The sequence below is a fragment of the Ovis canadensis genome, chromosome 24 (genome assembly GCF_042477335.2).
Source record: "Ovis canadensis isolate MfBH-ARS-UI-01 breed Bighorn chromosome 24, ARS-UI_OviCan_v2, whole genome shotgun sequence".
Classification (NCBI taxonomy): domain Eukaryota; kingdom Metazoa; phylum Chordata; class Mammalia; order Artiodactyla; family Bovidae; genus Ovis; species Ovis canadensis.
In genome coordinates, this window is record NC_091268.1 from 43,337,100 (window position 1) to 43,350,437 (window position 13,338).

At 36.7% G+C, this 13,338-nt stretch overlaps 1 protein-coding gene across 2 annotated transcripts in view; it reads left to right on the plus strand.

The window, feature by feature from the left end:
- TPST1 (tyrosylprotein sulfotransferase 1) overlaps positions 1–13,338 on the plus strand; it is a 98,964-nt gene that overhangs the window by 71,085 nt on the left and 14,541 nt on the right. For both annotated transcript variants that reach the window (XM_069570957.1, XM_069570956.1), the window contains exon 3: positions 2,251–2,449. In XM_069570957.1, the coding sequence (XP_069427058.1) occupies positions 2,251–2,449 (199 nt within the window). The remainder of the gene's footprint in view (positions 1–2,250; positions 2,450–13,338) is intronic.

Here is a 13,338-nt window from a genome sequence, read left to right on the forward strand (position 1 = left end):
TTTTGGAAACTTTTTGGATTTCAGAATTTTGCATAAGAGACTGTGGCCCTATATACCCAGTGGTCTCTTGGAACTGGATTGCCTCAGCTGTTTGTTGTTCAGTTGCTGAGTCATGTCTGCCTCTTTGCGACCCCATGGACTGCAGCATGCCAGGCTTCTCTGTCCTGGAGCTTGCTCAAACTCATGTCCATTGAGTCAGTGATGCTATCCAACCATCTCGTCCTCTGTTGTCCCCTTCTCCTGCCTTCAATTCTTTCCCAGCATAGAGAAACCTTGTTTGTGCGTTTCTTCTCAGCTCTGTGGTTGATGACATTATGTTGGTAGCTTGAAATTAGCAATAGTGGGAGTATTTACACCATTGCATGCATATGTGTTCATTGTCGCTCAGTTGTGTCCAGCTCTGTGACCCAGTGGACTGTAGCCCACCAGGCTTCTCTGTCCATGGGATTATCCAGAGTGGGTTGGAGTGGGTTGCTAATTCCTTCTTCAGGGGCCCTTCCCTACCCAGGGATCCAACCTACGTCTCCTGCTTCTCTTCTCTGGCAGGCGGATTCTTTACCACTGAGCCACCCAGGAAGCCCTTTTTAATAAAACATTGCCCCGCCTTATAGTCTGGTGCAAGGATAAGATAGTTGGAAAAGGAAGCCAGCTACTTAAATGCAGGGAAATTAGGAGGCTTTTGTAGTAATCTGGGTGAGAAATGATGGTGACATGAACTAAGGTTAGTGGCAGTAAGACTAGCAGGAGAGCTTTTCCTACTCAAAGATAGAGCCTCCAGCACTTGAATAATTTGGGAGTGATCTTGCTTTCTCCCTGTCCCATCTGAGATCTCTGGGTTTGCTTTGTAGACAGGTGGTGGTGCCATTTATCAAGATAAGATATACATGAAGAGGAGTAGATTTTGAACAGAAGATGAGGGGTTCAGTTTTGGACCACCTTAGTTTTTGGGTGTGTGCAGGGTATATGGGTAGGGTGACCATATAATATATCATACACACTTGGACATTTACGGGTGTGAGTGTGATGTGCTGTTCATCATTAAGCTGGGGGCAATTGATATAAATTGGACCTGTCCTAGACATACTAGGATGTTCTTCACTCAGGTAAAAAAATATCAAGAAAATATCATAGAGATGAAGCCATACAGGGAAATGCATAGAGTGAAGAGAGCAGTGAAGCCCTGGAGAAATTCTTGAGATAGAAAAATGGTGGCCATCAAGACAGGGAGGAAACGGGTCTAGTGGCCTCACAGAATCCCAGGGAAGAGTCATTTTATTTTCTCTTGTGTAATTTTGAAGGAGTGTGGCCCCTTTGAGGGATTCTTTATTAGATAATGTTTATCTTCAGTGAGAGATTGAAAAAGGAAAAGGTTTTTTTTAACCTTTAATTAGAATACTGTGTTCGAATGACTTTTTATGTATTATGATATTAATATAAAATTCTTTTAGGCATTTTTTTGTCACTTTTGTTTGATAGTCATTAGGCCAAAATCTGGTAGTTCAGATCCAATTTAAATACAGATGTCTTTTTATATTATATTTTGCACTGATATTATGAGTTTTTGCTCAAACATAGTATCACTATAGGCTTAAAGTAAATATCTAGGTCGAGTTAGAACGCATTTATTTTGTAATAGCAAAAGTCATAAGAACACTTTTCTTCCTTAAAAAATAGAGTTCTTTAGGAAATCAACAGAAAAATAAGACATAGGAATCTTTTGCATTGTTAGTGGATAATGGTTGACTATTTTCCCCCTAACATTTTATTTTGAAAAATTTCAAACCTACAAAAAACTGGAAGAATTATATCCACTAGCTACAATTAACATTTTGCTGTATTTACTTTTTCACATGATGTGTACATCTTTCTGTCCCTTTGCTCATCTTTCATCAAGCCATCTTATTTACCTGTGTTTTTTTGATGTATTTCAAGTAAGTTGATAAGCTGTTTTTCTGAGCATCTTGTTATTTTTTTCTGAGTGTTGTAATCAAAGTGTCAGTAATACATTTTGTGCAGATGTTTTCAGCTGACCCTTTTTCCTATTTCTAGAAATCTGAGACTGCCAATAATTGCTGCCAAATTGAGAATATTTTTAAAAAGTCTAGTAAATAATGTTAAGCCTGAAAAATGTGCTCTTTTTCAATAGCTTTATAATCCAGAGACTTGTAATTTTTAAAGTCATCAAAAATAATTTCCAGTACAGTTTTTGGTATTCTAAATACATATTTATTCACATTATACTGTTTTCAGAGTGGAGAGATCTACAGACCAAGTCATCAAGCCAGTCAATGTGGGTGCTCTATCAAAATGGGTTGGGAAGATACCTCCGGATGTTTTACAAGACATGGCAGTGATTGCACCCATGCTTGCCAAACTTGGATATGACCCGTATGCCAATCCACCTAACTATGGAAAACCTGATCCCAAAATCCTTGAAAACACCAGAAGGGTAAGTGGGAACTTCAAAGTGAATTGAGAAAACTGGGTATGGAATCTGGGTCCAGGAAAGTTTTTCATTTTATTTCTTGCTTTTTTTATGATCAGAAAATTGTTTTAAATTAGAAAAATCCTATTTGTAAAATGCTTCATCGTCAGAAATCTTCCACTGCATTTTAAGGATAACTATGGCTCTTTCCAGGGACTGTGGGGACAATTCTTCAATCTCTTTTTTCCCATTTTCTAAGAATAGTGCTTACTGTTGGAGAGATTTATTCTATTAGCTGATTATCATAAACTAGTCTAAACACCAGAATTGTTAGTGACCTCACTTCTAGTTTCTTTTTTCTCTGAATTTAATGGCTGCTTTACTTTGGTTAGATGAGGCATGCTTTCTTGGTATTTGAAAACTAAGCATTGACATATGAGAAGAATTATTATAAATAGGTACAATAAACTACCCTCTGATCGAGAGAAAGTTGCTAGTAAAGTGTGACTACAACTATATCTTTTAATAAGTTATGTTCATATCTCTATAATCTTATTGGAGAAAAGCTCAAAACTCAAAAAATCTGAATATATACCTTACCTCTATAATCTGTTTCAAATCAGATCTTAATGTATTCTTTTTTTATTGTGGTAAAATTCAAATCACAGAATTTACTGTTTTAACAACTTATAAGTATACAGTTCAGTACATTTGCATTGTTGTACTGCTGTCAGCATCATCCATCTCAAAGACTTCTTTCATCTTTTCAATTTGAAACTACAAACTCATTACACATTCCCGCTTCCTCCAGCCCCTGGCAACCACAATTCTACTTTCAATCTCTAGATTTAGTCTTTTTTGAAACTTCAGTTTAAATAAGACAACCATGTTAGCATAAGTCACTGATAGGCTATTTGATTTTCAAGATCAAAATTTCTTGCCTTTTTCTGGTATTCTCTTTTTATGTAGTGTTCTCCCCTCCCCATAGTCTTATATCACCTCTTTATTCTGTCCTCCTTTTGATACTTTTAACTGACTAACATATATTTCATGAGGCTAGTGGATAGTGAGTGGTTGACTATTTTCCCCCTAACATTTTATTATGAAAAATTTCAAACATACAAAAAACTGAAACAATTATATCCACTAGCTACAATTAACATTTTTCTGTATTTACTTTTTCACATAATGGATTTCCATGTGGATTTTTTACTCTTAGATATTACTTTTCTCTTTTCAAGTCATTAGTGGCTATTTGGAATGAGCTGTTTTCTTATAAACCATCATATAAGGAGGCAGATTCTTTTTGGTTTTAAAATTATCTTTATCCTTTTAATAGTTTTCCTATATGTAAGCATTATTATAAAATTATAAGCTCAGTTTATAAAATTTATAAAATTAAAAAGATAGGAAAAAATTCACCTATAATGTTACCACCCAGACAAATACCATTGTTAGTGTTTTGATGAATTTCCCTTTCTTCTGTACATGTTAAACAAAGGTAAGATTACATAACTTTTAATCTTACTTTTGCACACACAAAATCTTGTATCCCACCCTTTCCGCTTAATATTCATGAGCATTTTCTCATTGTGCACATGTTTTTTAACATAATTTTCATGGTTGTATAAATAAATCATTATATGAACCACTTTAAATTGAAACACAGCAGTAAGTGAATGAATGAATGAAAAGTGAATGAATGAATGAAAAGTGAATGAATGAATGAGGTTTCCCTAGTATGTGTTGTATATTCATTTCACTGTTTTTCTTTTGTTGTTTACAGTTTACTCTTTGGCAAGCAGTGCTGCAGTGAACATCTTTGCACATACTGCATTTTAGTGGGTTCTTTTTTTAAAGCTTAGAATAATGAGAGTGGAATTAAACTATGTCAGAGTATCTAAAATTTTGAGGTGCATGATATATGTTGATAAAGATTTTTTAGTCTTTTGAACTAGCAGCATAATAAAGGTGATTTTCTTTTAGATTTTTGCTAATTTCAATAGGTTTCATTGATTAATATAATCGAACATTTCCAGTTATTACCTGCATCTATATATTCTTTTATGAAACTATTTCCTAAGTTTAAAAAAAGCTTTATGTGTGTTAAAGTTTTGTCAGTTATGTTCTGCTAAAGACAGTACACAGTCCAGCATCCATTATCATAGTCGTTTTTAATTTCTTGGTGATTGGTAATTCGTAGCTTTTGCTTTTGTACATACTAAAATGGTTTTTATAAACCAAGGTACATGTATAAATTATATTTAGAGGTTTCCTAAGCAGTAGACATTATAGTTTTCCTACATGTGAGTTGGCTGGTTAGACTGTTCTTGGCTTGCTTGAGTGGTTAAGTAGGGAAGAATGCTGTGGTTTGAATCCTTGTGACTAGAGAGTTTGTTTCATACACATTTGTGGCTTTTGAAGAGTTTCAAAGTATAGGCTGGAAAAAGCCTCCCTCCCTAACCCTGTCTATCTCTAAAGTAACAAGTAATTTTGGGAGAAAAAAGATAAAGTGTGAAACATAGTTGCATTTTTGAGCTTTTTGTGATAAAACATACAGCCGACATCCTTGTTTTGTGGTTTTTCAAAGCTATATATTTTCAAGGCTTTTTTCTGTAAAAGCTCAGATGCTAATATATCCAGCATTGATGATTGTGAAGTTTCATAAAGTAATGCTTAAAAATTGATCTTCGCTTGTCAGCTGTGACATGAGATTGACTCCAGAGAAAGAAGATGGCTGGGGAGATTGTGCCCTTTATTTATGGGTTGGGAGTAGGGGAAAAATTCACATTTTGACTGGGAATATAGAATCCAAAGTTCTAGGCCTAAAAATTGTGTTTTTCATACAACTTTGGATAGTCTAGAAGTATTGGTGTCTGAGTCAGTGTATTTTGGAGACATGTTGCTCAATTTTAAATAGAAAATCATGTGCTTCATGGCTATTCTGACTCAGATGGTAAACTGGAAATGAAATGCTAACTAATATTCCATGTCCTTTCCCATCACTGAGGTCTCTAATCCCCAAATTGTAGCACATTTCAGTAAATAGCGCCCTCTAGGTTACATTCCAGCAATCTCCCTCCCCATGTTACATTCTAGCAATCTCCCTCCCCATGTTACATTCTAGCAATCTCCCTCCCCTTGGGTTTTTAATCTTTTTAGATTTATAGACTTTTGAGATCTGATAAAACTATGGGTCCCTGTCTGAGAAATAAGATAACATATATAGAGAGAAAATTTTATTCTATAATTTTAATGGATTCATAGATGTCTCTAAAGCCCATCAGATTAAGAACTTGTTTTATAGTCTCCTTGAAAAGCTCATTCACTCGTGTGACTTTGATTACAATCTATTTGCTGATTATCATAAATCTGTATCTCCTAGGGTCTCTTTCTTGAGCCCCAAACTCATTTTTTTCAGCTGCTTTCTGTATCGCTCCACCTGGTTGTTCGCAAGTACTTCAAACTCAATGTCCAAAATGAATTTATTGTCCATACCTGTTCCCTGATAGAAGCTCGACAGATTGTTCTCTAAACTGAGCAAGAATCTAGAATAGGGGCGAGATTAGGCTGTGTTTATCTATATTTGCACTGTCTGTGAGCCAGGAAGCAGAGTCCTCAGGACACATGGGTCAAGCCCCAAACAGAGCGGTAACAGACTTGGTTACTAAACCTGAACAGTGAGCTGAAAAGCAAATCCAAGTGTGAATGGAATATCCAGTTGAAAACCAGATTAGATAGTACTAAGGAAGAACAAAGAGTCAAATAGAAAAGCACATATCAGTGTACAGAACCGACAGAGCAAACAAGAAGGAACTTGAATATTAAGTTAGGTGGGAGAGAGAGTTGGTTTATATTCCTGAACCAGACAGGAAGGGCACCCAAAGCTGGTGCTCCGTGACATCGTGGAGGGATAGGGTAGGGAGGGAAGAGGGTGGGGGCTTCAGGATGGAAGGGACACGTGTATACCTACGGCCAGTTCATATTGATGTATGGCAAATACCATCACAATATTGTAAAGTAATTATCCTCTAATTAAAATAATTTTTTTTTTTTAAAAAAAGGACACACTGAAAAAAAGAGAAGCTACAGCTGTTGGAATCAATGTTCTTGCATTAACAGGAGAGCCTGTAATGCACACCTGTGTTTTCAAAAACTTCTGTATGTTTTTCCTGTCTCCATGCATAGCATTTGTTTGTCTAGTGATCAAAGTTAGTTAGGATTACCTAGCTTTGCAGATGATATGTAATTAATTAATCACCAGGCCCCCTTGATTATATATTTGAAAGTATCTTGACTCAGCTCTTATTTAGCTACCTTACTTATTTCAGTTTCTCCTCATTTTTCACATGAATTATGCTTTATTCTCCTTTGTGTATGTGAGTGTATTCATTCTTCTACATTTAAAAAAATATTCAGTGACAATTACTTTTTTAAAAGTTCAAATCTGAATGTATCTGAACACACTATTCCCTTGTGTAAACCTTGAGTAGCTCCACTAGTACTATAGGATAAAGCCCAGACTTCTTAGAATGGTGCTTTTCAACCTAATCTTTGGAAATTTTCTGATGCGCTTTTTATTGTTGGTTTCTAAGTTAATTCCATTACAATTAGAGAATACGCTAGTGTGGTTTCAGTCCTTTGAAATATATTGAAAATTGCTTTGTGGCCAGCATATGTTCTCACATGTCACTTGAGAGGATGTATATTCTGCAATTGTTGCAGAATTCTATAAATATTGATTAGGTCCTGTTGTTTCGGTGTTGCTCAGATCTTCTAATTCTTATTGCTTTTGGGGGGGGGGGCCTAATTTTATCAGTTTTTGGATAAAGATGTGAATTTGTTCTTTTATTTCTATCTATTTTGCTTCCTGTGCTTTGAATCTGTATCATTAGGAGCATACCTTTTTATATATTTGTAAGTAATTAGCTCTTACTATGGAGTGTGTCTCATCATCTCTGATGTTTCTCTCTGGAAATCTCCTTTGTCTCATGTAAGCGTAGCCATTTCATTGTTTTTATGCAACCATGTTGAAAATGTCATTATTTCTTCTTCATTATATGAGAATATTTTGCTTGGTGTAAAGTTCTAGATTGACAGGTTTTTTAGTTTTGTTTGCTTGTTTTACTTTCAGCACTCAGAATATGTTATTTTATTGGTTGTCATTGTTTTTATGGGAAGTCAACTAAAATTCTTATGAATGTAATAGCTCTTTTGTTTGTTCTTTGTTTTTGAGTGCTAAAGTTCAGCAGTTCTGTACTTCTTTGACACATAGTTCACTTGATAGAATTTGCTGTTGTTTAGTTGCTAAGTTGTGTCCAATTCTTTTTGACGGTATAGACTGTAGCCTGCCAGGCTCCTCTGTCTGTAGATTTCCCAGGCAAGAATACTGGAGTGGGTCACCGTTTGCTTCTACAGGGGATGTTTCCAACCCAGGGATTGAATCCGCATATCTTGCATTGGCTGGCAGATTCTTTACTGCTGAGCCACCAGGGAAGCCCTGTTTTTTGTTTTTGACTGCTATAAGATTTTTCTCTTCAGTTTTTGCCAGTTTGACTAAAAAGTGCCAGATTCACTGATCCTCTTTTTGCCATCTCTCGCTTCGGGTTTGATTTGCTTTTAATTAACTTACGTTTGAATTCATTGATCCTTCCTTCTTCTGTGTCCAACCTGCTGTTAATCCCATCCAACGACTTCATTTCAGATAATATATTTCTCAGAACTAGAATTTCTGTTTCTTTGCTGGAATCCTCCCATCTCTTCACTCATTATGTTCATCTTCTCCTCTGAATTCTTTTAACATTTTTATAATTATTTTAAAGTCCTTATACATGGGTCTTTCTTTTGGCTCTTTTTCTTAATTATAAATTATGCTTATTTACTTCTTTGCATGTTTTATGGTTTGTTTCATACTGGACCTTTTGTATAAAAGAAGTAACCTAGATAATATTTTTCCTTTATTTTTCCCAGATAGGGCATATTTTTTCCTCTCTCAGGCAGCTGGGGTATTTGGCTGATCATTCAAATTTCAGTGAGTTAGACTGAGCTGGGTCTGAGCAGCAATTTTAGTCAGTTTACTTCTAGATTTAAATGAAATTATGGAGATTGGATCTTTAGCCCAACCCGCAGTTTCCTGTGTTCTGAGGATGAAAGGCTGATTTCTTTGGCTTTTTAAAAATAGCAGCTGGCAGGGAGTGGGTTGAAGCTTAAATTAATTTGTTTCACCTCTGGATTGCAGCTGCAGCAGGGCCCTGGAATCTAAGGACCACACAAGTTTAGATCTCTCTCCTTTCTAGCTCTGCTTCCTCTGCTGCCTACTCAGCAGAAGTCCCTTGGGTCATAGTTATTACGCCAAGAGATTTATTTTTACACCTGAGCCTCTTCTAGATTTGACTTCATCATACCAGTTTACACTGCCACTGGAAGTTCAGCTTCTTTTTGTCCTATCAGCAAAGTCTTTCACCTCTGGCGGGCTTGCTTTTCTGCCTGTCTGTTGATTCAAGATAGAAAGAGGCTCTTTGCTCACCTTTGAAGAACTCATCCTTCTCAGGAAGTCATTTAGACTTCATTGCTTCTTTGCATCCACTGCTCTTTGATGGCTCTAAAGAAAAGTTTATCCGATGTTTTCTTATCGTTTCAATGAGATCTTCTGTTTCATAGCCATAACGGAACTCCTTAGAACAGCATTAAGATTCTTTGTCTGCTGCATTCAGTCTTCCTTTTCAACCTCATCTCTTTTTATCCTTCTAGTCACACCACACTACCTGCCTTTCATTCTCTTGGCACATTCTTATAACCCTGTAACTTGGCACTTGCTCTTCTTGCCTTGATTAACTTGCGTCTCAGCTCACATGACGCCTCTTATGTGCCACAGATTCTTCTACTATTCTTCGTGCCTGCCTTTGCTCTTGCAGTTATAGTATCGTTTATATTATTTGCTACTTCTTTTATACTAAGGATTTTTCAGAGGCATGGACCATATATAAATTTTGTATCTTGAGCACTTGAGAGTTAGTAGGTGTTCAGTAAAATGATCATTATTAAAAGCAAAAATAAACCTTAGACATAGAAAGAAGAATATTTCTTTGACCAAAAATACTGTGTCCTAATGTGAAGTTCTTGTAGGCAACATTTGAAGTCATAGCCCAGACAATCTGGAAATTAACACACTTCTGAATAATTAATGAGCCAAAGGAAAAAATCACTAGAGATATTAGAAAATATTTTAAACTGAATGACAAAGAAGATACAACATATCAAAATTTGTGTTGATAATTGTTTTATAGTCGTGCATCTGTTCTATCTCAGGGAATGTACAATGTGCACGTGATAAGAATGTGTATTCTGCATGTGTTGAATGTGGTGTCCTTTAAGTATCAATTAGAAATTAAATCAGGGTTGTTGATAGTGTTTTTCAGAGCCTGTATGACATTACGTAGTTTCATTCATACTGAGCATTGTACCTGCAGAACCTCCAGGAAGAAATAGTAATGCACTGTTGTGTATGCATTGTTTTATTTCTTGTGATCAGTGATCAATGATATTTGATGTTACTGTTGTGATTGTTCTGGGCACCTCAAGCCATGCCCATTTAAGACAATGAACTTAACTGACAAATGTTTTGCGTGTTCTGATTCCTCTACTGATTGGTGATTCCCCCATCTCTCTCCCTCTCCTTGGGCTTCACTGTTTCTTGAGACATAGCAATATTGAAATTAGGCCAATTTATAACCCTACAATGGCCTCTAAGTGTTAAGTGAAAGGAAAAGTTTTATACCTCTTACCTTAGATCAGAGCTGGAGATGATTAAGCTTAGTGAAGAGAGCATGTAGAAAGCTGAGACACAGCAAAAGCCAGACTTCTTGGCACCTTCAGTTAGCCAGGTTGTGAATGCAAAGGGAAGGCTCTTGAAGGAAATTAAAAGTGCTCCTCCAGTGAACACACAAATATTAAGAAAGCAAACAGCCCAGGTCTCCCACATTGCAGGTGGATTCTTTACCAGCTGAGCTACAAGGGAAGCCCAAAATATTCCTTTCCAAGTATTACTTCTCATTGACAATGTACTTGGTCACCCAAGAGATCTGATAGGAATGGACAGTGAGATTGTTTTTTTTCATGCCTGCTAACACAGCATTCATTCTGAAGCACATGGGTCAAGGAATAATTTTGACTTTTGAGTCTTATTTAAGAAATACCTTCATAATACTGTATCTTAGATAGAAAGCAATTCCTCTGATGGATCTGAGCAAAGGAAATTAAAAACCTCCTAGAAAGGATTCATCATTCTAGATGCTGTTAAGAACATTCATGATTCATGGGAAGAGATCAAAATATCAACATTAACAGGAGTTTAGTAGAAGCTGATTCCAACTGTCATAGATGACTTGAAAGGGTTCAAGACATCAGTGGAAGAAGTAAGAAGATGTGGTGGAAACAGCAAGAGAACTAGAATTAGAAATAGAACCTGAGGATGCGACTGAATTGCTGTAACCTCATGATAAAACTTTAATTCATGAGGAGGTGCTTCTTCTGGATGAGCAAGAAAAGTGGTTTCTTGAGATGGACTCTACTACTGGTGAAGATGCTATGAAGATTGTTGATATGAAAACAAAGGATTTAGAATATTATAAATTTAGTAGATAAAGCAGCAGTAGAGTTTGAGAGGATTGATTCCAGTTTTGAAAGAAGTTCTACTCTGTGGGTAAAGTGCCATCAAACAGTATTGTATGCTACAGACAAATTGTTCATGAAAGGAAGAGTCGGTGCAGCAGACATCATTGTTGTCTTATTCTTAAAAATTGCCAGAGCCACCCTGACCTTCAGCCACCACCACCCTGATGGTCAGCAGTCATTAGCATTGAGGCAAGACCAGCAAAATAATTATGATTCACTGGATAGTGTCAACATAACTTTTATAGGCACTGGGACACCAAAAAAATCTGTGTGACTAGCTTTGTTGTAATATTTGCTTCATTGTGGTTGTCTAGAACCAAACTCACAGTATCTCCAAGGTGTGCCTGTATTATTTCCTGTTGTTGTTGAATCAATGTGGTGACACTGATAGACATTCAACTTTGCTTTTTTCAAATGTTCATTTTTGGGACTTGAAGTCTTAAATAAGTATCAGTGGGCTTCATGTGAATTCTTCATATATTTTTCACTTAATACATTTTACATTTCAACAAGTGACTGTTGCTGTTTTATCACTAAGTCATATCCAACTCTTTGCGACCCTGTAGTCTGCCAGGCTCCTCTGTTTGTGGGATTTCCCAGGCAAGAATACTGAAGTAGGTGGCCATTTCCTTCTGCAGGGGATCTTGACCCAGGGATTGAAAATGCGGCTCGTGTTGCGTCTCCTGCATCTCAGGTGGATTCTTTACCACTGAGTGACTCGTTCTCCTAAATAGTGACTTGACAGACAAGCGAGCATACAGAGACCTCATCTTGTAGTGGAAACCTGTTGACCATGCTTTATCACCGAATGAAGACTGTGCGGACTACTGCCAGTTCCTTTCTATTTTTCCACCACTTTTCAACCCAGAGATGCTGCTGCTTTCCAGGGAGACAGTAGGAGTACTCAGAAGCCCTGTGCCTGCCCCTCCGAATTATTTCTTCCTCTTCTTTCCTTCTTTCCACGGATAACTTCTATCCTAAATTCTGCCATCATGGATTTAATTTTGCTGGCTCTTAAATTTCATAGAAGTGAAATCATACAGTTTATTTTGAAGAAAGGAAAAAAGCAGTCTTAGATATCAAAAAACTGATCTGAGACAACCTCTAGCCTATGGTTGATTAGAAACTGACCTTTTGTGCTCAACACTAAAATATGATGGTCTTCTCCTGGATATCAATGATCTCACAGAGCACCAACACAAGGCAGAAGTCCTCTTTAACTACGATGAACTGAGAAAAGATAAGACCACTTTGTAGTAACAATGAAATACCAAATACCCACCTCTTGCTTCTTAACCAAAAATAGCTTTATTCTCACTTCTAGTGTTCCTTTCTTTTAGATAAGATTTATTAAGTTACCTATTTAGAGAGTAATCCCTGCCTGCTGGCAGCCCCCAGTCCAGAGCAAAACCCTATTTCCTTGGACTCTTCCCCAAATCACCTAACCAAAATCATGAGAGTCCTTTCTGATGCTCTTTTCCTGAGATATCCCACGTTTCCATGGTGTGTGTGTTCCCTTGCTTAAAGGAGTAATGAATTCAACATGTTCAACTACAGCTATATTGCTGGTAGTCTTTAGCTGGAGGGTACTGACAGTATTCTTTTGTGTCTGGTTTCTGTCCTTTAACATTCGTGAGTTTTGTGTTGTTGCATTTCACAGTAATTCATTTTTGTTTTTTAATGTGATACAATAGTTGCACAACTGTTTGGACATTTGAGTTGTTTATAGTTGTAGGGATGTTTTAATGTTGATATACAATATCCTTGTACATGTCTTTTGATGAAAATGAGTATGCACTTTTGTTAAGAATATGCCTGAGAGTTACATTAGGATTTTCCAAGACAGTAGTCTTAAAATTCTTATGCTTCCAAGTGTAGCTGATTATAGCAAAAAGATGGAAAGTAAAACCTAAGAAGGGAAAAGGCACATGGGGTAAAAACTCTGGAGGAAACCAGGTGCTATCTTTCAAATGTCCCTCACAGTGGAGTCACATAGGATTTGCTTCATTCACCCAGCAACATGTGTGACAACACATGTGAATTGTTCCCAGCCAGGGAGCTCACCAGAGCTTTTGAATCCAGGATTTTTACTGGGGATTGGTCATGTAGGCATGTAGACCCCCCCAGAGAAAAAACAGATGTTCACCATAAATAAATTACTAACATAAACTAGCTGCTCAAACTGGGACAGGCCAGCCCAAGGCCTCAGACATGCAAAAACATTCCTATAGACAGAACAC